The sequence below is a fragment of the Schistocerca nitens genome, chromosome 5, assembly GCF_023898315.1.
Source record: "Schistocerca nitens isolate TAMUIC-IGC-003100 chromosome 5, iqSchNite1.1, whole genome shotgun sequence".
Classification (NCBI taxonomy): domain Eukaryota; kingdom Metazoa; phylum Arthropoda; class Insecta; order Orthoptera; family Acrididae; genus Schistocerca; species Schistocerca nitens.
In genome coordinates this window covers 848,549,411-848,563,572 of record NC_064618.1, presented here as the reverse complement: position 1 = coordinate 848,563,572, position 14,162 = coordinate 848,549,411, and the positions used below count along the sequence as shown (strand labels likewise).

Genomic DNA, 14,162 nt, shown 5'->3' with positions numbered 1-14,162 from the left:
CTCAATATACAGATTGAATAACATCGGGGATAGGCTACAACCCTGTCTCACTCCCTTCCCAACCACTGCTTCCCTTTCACGCCCCTCGACTCTTATAACTGCCATCTGGTGTCTGTACAAATTGTAAATAGCTTTTCGCTCCTTGTATTTGACCCCTGCCACCTTCAGAATTTTAAAGAGAGTATTCCAATCAACATTGTCAAAAGCTTTCTCTAAGTCTTACAAATGCTAGAAACATAGGTTTACCTTTCATTAATCTATCTTCTAAGATAAGTCATAGGGTCAGTATTGCCTCAGGTGTTCCAACATTTCTACAGAATCCAAACTGATCTGCCCCGAGATCGGCTTCTACCAGTTTTTCCATTCGTCTGTAAAGAATTCGTGCTAGTATTTTGCAGCAGTGACTTATTAAAATGATAGTTCGGTAATTTTCACATCTGTCAACACCTGCTTTCTTTGAGATTGGAATTATTATATTCTTCTGAAGCCTGAGGGTATATCGCCTATATGATACTTCTTGCTCACCAGATGGTAGAGTTTTGTCAGGGATGACTCTCCCAAGGCTATCAATAGTTCTAATGGAATGTTGTCGACTCCCGGGGCCTTGTTTCAACTTAGGTCTTTTAGTGCTCTGTCAAACTCTTCACGCAGTATCATATCCCCAATTTAATCTTCATCTACATGCTTTTCAGTTTCCATAATATTGTCCTCAAGTACATCACCCTTGTATAGACGCTCTACATACTCCTTCAACCTTTCTGCTTTCCCTTCTTTGTTTAGAACTGGGTTTCCATCTGAGCTCTTGATATTCTCTTTTCTCCAAAGGTCTGTTTAATTTTCCTGTAGGCAGTATCTATCTTACCCCTCATGATATATGCCTCTACATCCTTACATTTGTCCTCTAGCCATCCCTGCTTAGCCATTTTGCACTTGCTGTCGATCTCATTTTTGAGATGTTTGTATTCCTTTTTGCCTGTTTCATTTACTGCATTTTTATATTTTCTCCTTTCATCAGTTAAATTCAGTATTTCTTCTGTTACCCAAGGATTTCTACGAGCCCTCGTCTTTTTACCTACTTGATCCTCTGCTGCCTTGACTATTTCGTCTCTCAAAGCTACTCATTCTTCTTCTACTGTATTTCTTTCCCTCGTTCTTGTGAATCGTTCCCTAATGCTCTCTCTGAAACTCTCTACAACCTCTGGTTCTGTCAGTTTATCCAGGTCCCATCTCCTTAAATTTCCACATTTTTGCAGTTTCTTCATTTTTAATCTACAGTTCATAACCAATAGGCTGTGGTCAGAGTTCACATCTGCCCCTGGAAATGTCTTACAATTTAAAACCTGGTTCCTAAATCTCTATCTTATCAATATATAATCTATCTGAAACCTTCCAGTGTCTCCAGGCGTCTTCCATGTATACGACCTCCTTTCATGATTCTTGAACCAAGTGTTAGCTACGATTAAGTTATGCTCTGTACAAAACTCTACCAGGTAGGTGGCTTCCTCTTTCATTCCTTACCCCCATTCCATATTCACCTACTACTTTTCCTTCTCTTCCGTTTCCTACTATCGTATTCCAGTCACCCATGACTATTAAATTTTCATCTCCCTTCATTATCTGAATAATTTCTTTTATCTCATCGTACATTTCTTCAATCTCTTCGTCATCTGCGGAGCTGGTTGGCATATAAACTTGTACTACTGTGGTAGTGTGCATAACAGAAGAATTTTACAAATGAAGAGGAGGTATTGCAAGGTTTGGGCCTCATTGACATTGTTTTGCAGGATTATGTTTGTGAGGATTAAGGACTTTCGAAATCTGAACAGACGGAGGTCATTGTAAAAGGAAGGGTTGCAGTCAGAGATGGGTAATTTGGTGATAAGGCCATTTGGGGTATTACATGAGCCAGGCAATAACGCAGAAACAGTATGTCGGACTGCGTTATGCCTAGGGATAAGGAAACGTTTTTGTATTGATGCAGATGGAAGGAGGTAGTATTCATGGTGGAGGATAAAAATGTGTAAAAATACGTAAATAACGTAGACTGTGAGTGGATAAGCAAGGAGCAACGTGGGACATTAGATGATGCACCCACAATCAGCGCAGCCCTGTAACCATCTGTGGTTTGCAGCCGAGATGGTTAATACAGTGTGGCTTGTGGGTAGAGCATGCAGTGATTTGGAAGGCCACAAATGAAAAATGAAGGAAGAGAAAGAAGGACAGACACTGAGTGTAGTAATGTGTTAGAAAATAGTATGAAGGAGGTAGTATTTTGTTGAGCCCAACCTACATAGGTAGGAATGATCATCAAAATAAAATAAGAGAAATCAGAGCTCGAACAGAAAGGTTTAGGTGTTCGTTTTTCCCGCGCGCTGTTCGTGAGTGGAATGGTAGAGAGATAGTATGATTGTGGTTCGATGAACCCTCTGCCAAGCACTTAAATGTGAATTGCAGAGTAGTCATGGAGATGTAGATGAAGGAAAGGAAAACAGTTCTGGGTTACGGGATGGAAGGAAAGCCTCAGGCAAAATCAGCACCTTCAGCCTGTTACCTCCACTGACTCTCCACAGTTCCTGTTCCATTACCACCAAGGTGTCCTGCTCATCACTACTGATTGTGTTGTTATAAACAAATTATTTAATTATTACTAAATATTATTGAATATGCATATGAAGACACATTTTCATAGGATGTAATACAATTGTGTTATTAGAAATGTTTTGTGCTTATTTGAATTTTTCTTGGCTATCGGACTATCTTCCATTTCCATTGTAGTTGCAGGTAGCGGACTCCGAGAACACCGCTTGTCATAATCATGAAAATCCTCCTTATATGGCTTTTACTTCACTTCAAGAAATAAAAAATACTTGATACTGTTGTTCATTATAGAGGGTGTACATAAAGTCCAGGGATACTTTGAATTATTTATTGCACAAGAACTAAACATAGTACAGATGTCATACATATTGCATTTTGAAGAGAAGCTCTGAAAGTTTTTTTTACAAACATTTGATATGCAAACCATTAGTGACCCAGCAGATGTCATTACGGTTATCGAATTCTCGCTGTAGCCGTCCCAGAATGGCATCGTTGACTGTGGCAGTTGTTTCCCGTATTTTCTCCTGAAGCTCTGCTACATCACGTGGTAGAGACAGCACATGCACCAGATCTTTAATGTGTCCCCACAGAAAAAGTGACATGAAGTGTGATCTGGTGATTGGGGAGGCCATTTCAAGAAAGAGCTGTCCCCTTCTGTAGCATGGCTGATCCATCGGCGTGGCAGCTCCGTGTTCAGGTATCCACGAACTTCACGATGAAAATGGGGTGGAGCCTCGTCGTGCTGAAAGATGAACGGAGAAACCGATTGCATTTGAGGCATAAGCCATTGCTGCAACATGTCCAAGTAGGAATATCCAGTGACAGTGGTCTTGGCGAAGAAGAATGGCCTGTATAGTTTTTGACATGACAAGGCACAAAAAACTCTTACCTTTGGGGAATCATGCTCAACTTCAGTGCATTCGTGTGGATGCTTTGTATCCCAGATTTGACAATTATGCCTGTTCACTTTCCCATTAGTGTGAAAAGTGGCTTCATCCTGTCTCCCATGCCTAACCCTGACTGCACGTAGCTGCCCTACCCTCTCCCCACCTCATCTCTGTGTGCTTCCACAAGCAGCACTTTACTGTCCCCCACCCCTACCCTGCTATCCCTCCCCGTCCCTGCCCCAGCCTCTTCCTTACTCCACCACCTAGTTTACTTCCCCTGTTATGCACTACTACTCGCAATCTGGCCAGAGACTGTGGTCATGTGTGTGTGAGTTGCATTTGTGTGTGTGTTTTTTAATTCTGATGAAAGCCTGTTTGGCCAAAAGCTTTGTTTGACAGTCTTTTTGTTGTGCCCATCTGCGACTCAGCATTTCTGGTATATGGTGAGTAGCAACTATGCTTTTCATAATATTGTTGTTATTCCATCCTGGATTTTCCATTGTTTGTAGAGCTCAATATACTATACAAATTATACATCTAAAAACAAAGATGATGTGACTTACCAAATGAAAGCGCTGGCAGGTCAATAGACACACAAACAAACACAAACATATAATGATATTAATATAATAGAGGGAAATGTTTGTGTTTGTTTGTGTGTCTATCGACCTGCCAGCGCTTTCGTTTGGTAAGTCACATCATCTTTGTTTTTAGATATATTTTTCCCATGTGGAATGTTTCCCTCTATTATATACAAATTATACATGTTTATATAGGGTAAGGAGCAAGTGTTGTCATGCAACATTCATTTTCTGTGTAAGTCTGGAGAATATGCTGTTCTGACACATTTACATAAAAAGACATGAAACATGGTGTAGGTCAGTAAATAAAATATATGTCAACATGTGATTTCCAGTGATTATAGCTACGTCTTCAGCAATTATCCAGCACAGTGATCATAAAGATAAAAGGCAGTCAAGAGTTATTGATTTGTAACGGTAGTAAAGTAGTAAAGGAGTTCTCTATTTGAGGAGCAAAATAACTCATGATGGTCGAAGTAGAGAGGATATAAAATGTAGACTGGCAATGGCAAGGAAAGCGTTTCTGAAGAAGATAAATTTGCTAACATCGAGTATAGCTTTAAGCGTCAGGAAGTCGTTTCTGAAAGTATTTGTATGGAGTGTAGCCATGTATGGAAGTGAAACATGGACAATAAATAGTTTGGACAAGAAGAGAATAGAAGCTTTCGAAATGTGGTGCTACAGAAGAATGCTGAAGATTAGATGGGTAGATCACATAACTAATGAGGAAGTATTGAATAGGATTGCGGAGAAGAGAAGTTTGGGGCACAACTTGACTAGAAGAAGGGATCGGTTGGTAGGACATGTTCTGAGACATCAAGGGATCACCAGTTTAGTACTGGATGGTGGAGGGTAAAAATCGTAGAGGGAGACCAAGAGATGAATACACTAAGCAGATTCAGAAGGATGTAGGTTGCAGTAGGTACTGGGAGATGAAGAAGCTTGCACAGGATAGAGTAGTATGGAGAGCTGCATCAAACCAGGACTGAAGACCACAACAACAACAATGGTAGTGTACTTTTAGTCACTTATAGTGCTGTTGTCTATGTAGTTGTTATAATGGACTTGATATTGAAGTCTGAATACGCTCACCACTATGCCATGATTACACTGATGTGATTGGTTTTGTGGTACGCTGAATCTGTCGTTACCACTTAAACTCAAGATATTCTTTAGCTGCCATATCTCCAATATTGCAGAATTTATCATTTCTGTCCATCTCAGACAGACCTGACTACTCCTCCCCCAGAGACCGTGGAAAAACCAGACATTGATCTATGGCTAGTTGCTTCTGTTTGCCTCTAGTGGCAGCTGTTGCCAGCCGATGCTGCATGGCTGTGCACAGACCAACATTCAAAACTAACGCTTTCAACATCTTGAGTGCATTCTGTTGGCTTCCTGTGCTATATAAAAGAGCTGCAACCTATTGTAGGAATCAGTTCCAGTGAGGTTTAGCACACAGTGTCCTCACTGGCAGGTGGACTGCTGAAATATTGTGTCAAGATGATTGCTTCTCTGGCTGCAAACATGAAAAGAAGTACTTTACTTGCATAGCACTGTGTCAAGAGTGTTATTTACTGAAGGAGAAATAGTTTTGCTATTTCACGACAACTTTCTCGCTTATGTATGTTACTTTTGTGCTCCAGTCCTTTTCTTTCTGTATATTAATTTTGTGCTCCAGTACTTCTCTTTCTGTCTGCTCTGTGAATAAAGCATTGAAATTAAAAGAAGGTAAAAGAAACTGGTACCATCTTAAACTTTGCTTGCACTTTACGTATCATCTGATGATTGAACCTAGATAGATCAGATGTTAGGTGCTTCAGCACGTCATCCACATTCCTCTGGTAGCTTAGTTACACTTTCTGTCACAGTATTTTCTATATATCTTACAGTAAGGGATATTACTGTTTTGTCATGGTATTACTTTCAGCTGTTGTCAGTTGTACGTCTTAAATGTCTTTATGTTCATTGTTTTGAAAGATATTTTCATAAATTACTGATAGAGTGGCACTGGCAACCGTTTTCTGAGTGCCTCTATGCACATCACTTCAATGGTATGGATTGGATGTCTTTCATCACTGCAGGTTTTAGAAAAAGCTGCACTTACTTTCTCTTCTTTCCCATAGGAGTTAGCCATTTTCAGACTCCACAGGCCTGTCTTGTTCCAGTCATCCAGTCCTAGATGTCAGTCTTCCATTGCTTCCTGCATGTATTTTTGCTGTCTGAGCACTGGCTTTCCTGTCCTTTCTAGCAACTACAAGTACAAAATTTCTCTTGGTCACCTGTGGTTAGGCATTCTTTGTAAATGCCCATACCACTGAAGTGCTCTGTTCTCCAAAGTTTTTGCTGTGGGGCACATTATCTCTATTTGCCTCCATACCTTCTCAAACGTTTAATATTCCAAGTACCCATAGAAATGGTCTTCATGTGTAGCCAAAGTTGTCATCTGTTAATACTCCTGTCTGAGGCCTGTGTGTGGGACTGAATGCAAACATGTCTTTTTCCAGAGAAGGCCCTTTGCTTCAATCCCCTTCCAGGAGAACCAGCTCTTCGTCTTCCCTTCTGGAACTTTGCAATTACTGGGTGTTTTTATTTTACAGAGAATGCAGTTATTTAAGCACTGAGTGTAGTAGTGCTTGTTGTGTAGTATCTCACACATATATGCTTATTTTGAGGGCACACATAATTTCGTTTTGATACAGTAGCTAAACAGATGTAGTTGGTTGAGAGAAAAGTGCTATTAGTAATACACACTTATTGGTCTGTTCTCATTACAGCTCCTGGAAGTCCGCATACAGACTTTTGTAAGCACAGCAGAAAATATGCTTTCTACAGAACATGTACCATCACCACATGTAGAACATGAGCTGAAGCAGCTGCAGTCCCGTTGGCAGCAATTCCACAAACAAGTAGCTGAGAGCAGGCGGCTTATTGATCTCAGTATGCAGTATTTCACACTAGTGGAAGAGGTAAAGTAAGAGTATGACTGTAACTTTTATTGGTTTACCAGCAGCCATGTTGACTTCCTGTATTTCTGTATGTATTTTTTGCTGCTAAATCTTTGTTAGTGATTTACATTTTCAGCACATTTCTTGCAAGCTTTTTGATCTAGTTGTATTGTGAAGATTAATATTTTGTGACTTACCAAAAGGTCTCAAGAAGAGTAAAAGAGAATGTACGTGTTCACTGCATCACTGTCTCAGTGTTTGCAGATAAATTAATAAATGCTTGAAATAATGAAATTCTCATCACTGTCTTGTGCGTTCTTTTGAATTATCACTGTTGCCACAAATTGTACATATTTTATTGTAATATTTATGTTTTGTACATATTTCATTGTAATGTTTATGTTTCATTTACTATTTCTTATATTTAAATATGGAAATATGACAGTACATTAGTAACCAATTCATAGAAAATTAGCTAATGACTGATGACACTGTACAACAATTAGAGGAAATAAGTATTCTTAAAGAAACAGTAATACAGTTTCTAAAATCAATTTAAAGTTCATCAACATCTCTGCCATGTTTAGAGTAGTTGGTGAGTCCATAAATTGCTCAGTACATTTACATTTATGCCATGCTATCAATATCCCCCCCCCCCCCTCCCCCAATGAACCATGGACCTTGCTGTTGGTGGGGAGGCTTGCGTGCCTCAACGATACAGATAGCCGTACCGTAGGTGCAACCACAACGGAGAGGTATCTGTTGAGAGGCCAGACAAACATGTGGTTCCTGAAGAAAGACAGCAGCCTTTTCAGTAGTTGCAGGGGCAACAGTCTGGATGATTGACTGATCTGGCCTTGTAACATTAACCAAAATGGCCTTACTGTGCTGGTACTGCGAACGGCTGAAAGAAAGGGGAAACTATGGCCGTAATTTTTCCCGAGGGCTTGCAGCTTTACTGTATGATTAAATGATGATGGCGTCCTCTTGGGTAAAATATTCCAGAGGTAAAATAGTCCCCCATTCGGATCTCCGGGCGGGGACTACTCAAGAGGACGTCGTTATCAGGAGAAAGAAAACTGGCGTTCTACGGATCGGAGTGTGGAATGTCAGATCACTTAATCGGGCAGGTAGGTTAGAAAATTTAAAAAGGGAAATGGATAGGTTAAAGTTAGATATAGTGGGAATTAGTGAAGTTTGGTGGCAGGAGGAACAAGACTTTTGGTCAGGTGAATACAGGGTTATAAATACAAAATCAAATAGGGGTAATGCAGGAGTAGGTGTAATAATGAACAAAAAAATAGGAGCATGGGTAAGCTACTACAAACAGCATAGTGAACGCACTATTGTGGCCAAGATAGACACGAAGCCCACGCCTACTACGGTAGTACAAGTTAATATGCCAACTAACTCTGCAGATGATGAAGAAATTGATGAAATGTATGATGAAATAAAAAGAAATTATTGAGGTAGTGAAGGGAGACGAAAATTTAATAGTCATGGGTGACTGGAATTCGAGAGTAGGAAAAGGGAGAGAAGGAAACATAGTAGGTGAATATGGATTGGGGGACAGAAATGAAAGAGGAAGCCGCCTGGTAGAATTTTGTGCAGAGCATAACTTAATAATAGCTAACACTTGGTTCAAGAATCATGAAAGAAGGTTGTATACATGGAAGAACCCTGGAGATACTAAAAGGTATCAGATTGATTATATAATGGTAAGACAGAGATTTAGGAACCAGGTTTTAAATTGTAAGACATTTCTAGGGGCAGATGTGGACTCTGACCACAATCTATTGGTTATGAACTGTAGATTAAAACTGAAGAAACTGCAAAAAGGTGGGAATTTAAGGAGATGGGACCTGGATAAACTGAAAGAACCAGAGGTTGTATTCAGGGAGAGCATAAGGGAACAATTGACAGGAATGGGGGAAAGAAATACAGTAGAAGAAGAATGGGTAGCTCTGAGGGATGAAGTAGTGAAGGCAGCAGAGGATCAAGTAGGTAAAAAGACGAGGGCTAATAGAAATCCTTGGGTAACAGAAGAAATATTGAATTTAATTGATGAAAGGAGAAAATATAAAAATGCAGTAAATGAAGCAGGCAAAAAGGAATACAAACGTCTCAAAAATGAGATCGACAGCAAGTGCAAAATGGCTAAGCAGGGATGGCTAGAGGACACATGTAAGGATGTAGAGGCATATATCATGAGGGGTAAGATAGATACTGCCTACAGGAAAATTAAAGAGACCTTTGGAGAAAGGAGAAGCACTTGCATGAATATCAAGAGCTTTGATGGAAACCAAGTTCTAAGCAAAGAAGGGAAAGCAGAAAGGTGGAAGGAGTATATAGAGGGTCTATACAAGGGCAATGTACTTGAGGACAATATTATGGAAATGGAAGAGGATGTAGATGAAGATGAAATGGGAGATACGATACTGCGTGAAGAGTTTGACAGAGCACTGAAAGACCTGAGTCGAAACAAGGCCCCCGGAGTAGACAAGATTCCATTAGAACTACTGATAGCCTTGGGAGAGCCAGTCCTGACAAAACTCTACCATCTGGTGAGCAAGATGTACGAGACAGGCGAAATACCCTCAGACTTCAAGAAGAATATAATAATTCCAATTCCAAAGAAAGCAGGTGTTGACAGATGTGAAAATTACCGAACTATCAGTTTAATAAGTCACAGCTGCAAAATACTAACGCGAATTCTTTACAGACGAATGGAAAAACTGGTAGAAGCCAACCTCGGGGAAGATCAATTTGGATTCCGTAGAAATGTTGGAACACGTGAGGGAATACTGACTTTACGACTTATCTTAGAAGAAAGATTAAGGAAAGACAAACCTACGTTTCTAGCATTTGTAGATTTAGAGAAAGCTTTTGACAACGTTGATTGGAACACTCTCTTTCAAATTCTGAAGGTGGCAGGGGTAAAATACAGGGAGCGAAAGGCTATTTACAACGTGTACAGAAACCATATGGCAGTTATAAGAGCCGAGGGGTATGAAAAGCAAGCAGTGGTTGGGAAGGGAGTGAGACAGGGTTGTAGCCTCTCCCCGATGCTATTCAATCTGTATATTGAGCAAGCAGTAAAGGAAACAAAAGAAAAGTTCGGAGTAGGTATTAAAATCCATTTAGAAGAAATAAAAACTTTGAGGTTCGCCGATGACATTGTAATTCTGTCAGAGACAGCAAAGGACTTGGAAGAGCAGTTGAACGGAATGGACAGTGTCTTGAAAAGAGGGTATAAGATGATCATCAACAAAAGCAAAACGAGGATAATGGAATGTAATCGAATTAAGTCGGGTGTTGCTGAGGGAAGTAGATTAGGAAATGAGACACTTAAAGTCGTAAAGGAGTTTTGCTATTTGGGGAGCAAAATAACTGATGATGGTCGAAGTAGAGAGGATATAAAATGTAGACTGGCAATGGCAAGGAAAGCGTTTCTGAAGAAGAAAAATTTGTTAACATCGAGTATAGATTTATATGTCAGGAAGTCGTTTCTGAAAGTATTTATATGGATTGTAGCCATGTATGGAAGTGAAACGTGGATGATAAATAGTTTAGACAAGAAGAGAATAGTTGCTTTCGAAATGTGGTGCTACAGAAGAATGCTGAAGATTAGATGGGTAGATCAGATAACTAATGAGGAGGTATTGAATAGAATTGGGGAGAAGAGGAGCTTGTGGCACAACCTGACTAGAAGAAGGGATCGGTTGGTAGGACATGTTCTGAGACATCGAGTGATCACCAATTTAGTATTGGAGGGCAGCGTGGAGGGTAAAAATCGTAGAGGGAGACAAAGAGATGAATACACTAAGCAGATTCAGAAGGAAGTAGGTTGCAGTAGGTACTGGGAGATGAAGAAGCTTGCACAGGATAGAGTAGCATGGAGAGCTGCATCAAACCAGTCTCAGGACTTAAGACCACAACAACAACATCAATATTTTGTAAATTTTATATTAGTGGTGGTTATGCAATTTTCACAATGATTAAAATGTTTTCTTCTTTATTTAGTGTAATGTATACAACTTAAATATTACAACTAGTTCATTAACTCTTATTTTAATTGTGTGTGTGTGTGTGTGTGTGTGTGTGTGTGTGTGAGTGAGAGAGAGAGAGAGAGAGAGAGAGAGAGAGAGGAGAGAGAATGATGATATATGAGGTGTGATAAAAAAGTAATAGGAATTCTTTATTTTGCAGGCTTTATACATCCGATTACATATCATTGGTACACATGTTTCTGGTGTATGTTTGCATTTTCGGCTGTTTTGAATACTTACTTTATTGTTGACAGTTGAAAGTGTTACATGCCTTTTCGAGTGCCCAGTGAATTTTTAGTTTTGAAAAAGATGAATAAAAGAATTTGCATTAAATTTTGCTTGAAAACTGGAATAAAGTGCAGAACCTCATTCAAAATGGTGAGTGTGGCTTTTGGTGAATTGAGAAGACATTGAAGGTGATGACTATCCTTAATGATATAATAAATCAATTATTGGCAATAATATGGAAGAAGTAAAGAAAATGGTTCTGGAAAATTACTGAATCACCATCAAACAGGTTGTTGTTGATGCTGGCATATCCTTTGGCTCATGCCAAGCAATTTTTTCAGATGTTTTGGGCATGAAATGTGTAACAGCAAAGTTTGTTCCAAAATTATTGAATTTCAACCAAAAATGATGTCGCATGGACTTTGCTGAAGTATTGCTGAATGAAGTTGACAATGATCCAGAAATTCTGAAGAAGGTTATAACAGGTGATGAAACATGGATATGTGGATATGACGTCAAAACCAAGGCCCAATTATTCCATTGAAAACCGCCTGAATACCCAAAACTGAAAAAAAATTTGACAAGTTCGATCACATGTGAAGGTTCTACCGACTGTTTTCTTCTATTACAATGGGATAGTGCATCATGCATTCGTGCCTTATGGCTGTATGGTCAGTAAGGAATACTGCTTGGAGGCTATGCCCTGTTTATGTGAAGCAATCTGAAGAAAACAACCGGAATTGTGGCAAAACCACTTATGGAAATTGCATCACGACAATGCTCCCACTCACACCTTAATGGTTGGTTGCGATTTTTTGCAAAAAGCAAAACCGTTATGTTGCCTCAGCCACCATATTTGCTGGACATAGCCCCTTGTGACTCTCTTCCAGTTCCAAGGCTGAAGAGAACCATGAAAGGACATCATTTTGCTACCATTTATGAGATAACAACAGAATAGCTGAAGGAGCTGAAAAGTGGGCTCCAGAAGTGCTTCCAAGATAAGAAAAAGCCCTGCCACAAGTGTATTATATCTGAGGCTGATTACTTTGAAAGGGATAATGTTGATGTTGATGAATTAATATAGATTCTTTAAAAAACAAAAATTCCTGTTACTTTTTAATCACACCTCATATGTGGCCAACCTCATGAATGGAAGATTTTATTTAGATGAGGCCACGTATAATGTTTCAACGTTACTGATGAGCACATAATTTTATACTCGTATATGGTATAGATTCCGTATGTTTCACTCTGAGTTTCATTAATTTTTTCTTGGCAGGCAGAGGAGTGGTTCCGAGAGGGAAGTAAACTGCTTGTAACAATTGCCAGGAAATCAACATCTGTGAAGAAACCAGACGAGGCCACACAACTGCTTGCAGAAGTAGATACCTTCCTAAAACCTGGAGAACTTAGACAAGATGAGAGGATAAGGAAAATTTCAACGCTTGCTATTGAACTTTATGGTAAGTTTAATTTCAACACTACTAAGGGTTGTGCCCACTAGTATTGGATTTGAATTATCTTATTATGGTACTGCACTAAAAAAGATATACCACTATAAAGGGTGTACAAACTCAAGAATGAAATGGTAACTAATCCTGAAACTGTGGCAATGACTTTCAACAGATTCTTTAAAAGCATAACTGAAGAATTGGTTAAAAACAAACTGAACAAAGTATCACCAGTAAAGCAGAAAATTCACTCACACACAAAGTCAGTATTCATTACTACAATTTTTAAAGGTAATTTTGTAAAATCCCTGTATTGTGGGATTCACTGTACCCATTTTTACAGACCACTTCATTGAGTTATTGTGTAGTTTGGTTGGGAGGAATTCTTTGTCACAGATGTGTGTGGGCTGCAGGTGCTAAATGATAAGGTTATCAGCATTTGTCACAGATGACATGTGCCCCCTGTACTGGGTGATTAGAACTGTTTGCCTTTGTGTTGGATGGTGGCATCCATTGCATGTGGATACAGGTCTGTGTAGGTTTTCTTCTTATAAATTGCATCCTATAACTCCTCCCGAGAAAAGGAAACTCCCTATCCACAGAAAGGGTAGAAAATTGTTATAAGATGTGCTACATCTGCACCACTCCTCTCCATAGGGTCATTGGTTTTACCTACACTCTGCATCCACATCTAAAATCAACCAGTTTAAAATGCATACACTATACTTATAGTGCATTTAAAATTAATTCCGACTTTTGACGTATGGCTGACAGGAGGGATATGTGACGCCGTTGCCCAGGTAACACCAGTGGCGAGCCGGCTTTCCCTACCACACTGCCAGTGGTTCTGCTGGTAAAGCGCCCCTGTTGCCATGCCACGAATAAACAGTACCACATGATGTCCTGCATTAGATGCATCAGCATTCGTCTGCTCTCGTTAAAAAACATATTTTAGCCATTAAAGTGTTCTGTAGTCGTCATGTATTGTGAACAAGTGTTTTATCTTGGCATTGCAGTACATCTGGACACAGGATTTACAATAAAAGTGTCATCCAAGAACACGTTCACCAGCTGGGAAGATAAAGCTCTGCTGCAAAAAATTCCTTGGGATTCGACAATAGTAACAGACAAAACGCCATACCACTTTGATGTGATGTACAAAGTTCCAACCATGCAGTGGAGGAAAATTGATATTTTGCTCTGGGCACAAAGAAATGTTCCACGAGATAAACCTAGCTTGTATAAGGTGAAGTTATGGAACTTGTATTATTGTATAAAACAAAATTTCACACTACCAAGTCTACGAACAGACTAATGGCAAAGAGCATTGTTTAATCACGCTTCGTCTGTATCATGCTCATTAAAATCCGACAGAGAATATATTGGCCTAGGTGAAAAACAATGTGGCAAAAAACAGCAG

General features: G+C 39.5%; 1 protein-coding gene across 1 annotated transcript in view; it reads left to right on the top strand.

Annotated features, from left to right (window-relative positions):
* LOC126259316 (titin homolog) overlaps positions 1-14,162 on the top strand; it is a 951,541-nt gene that overhangs the window by 742,571 nt on the left and 194,808 nt on the right. The window contains exons 26-27 of the mRNA XM_049955994.1: positions 6,844-7,035; positions 12,571-12,754. Coding sequence (XP_049811951.1) covers positions 6,844-7,035; positions 12,571-12,754 — 376 coding nt within the window. The remainder of the gene's footprint in view (positions 1-6,843; positions 7,036-12,570; positions 12,755-14,162) is intronic.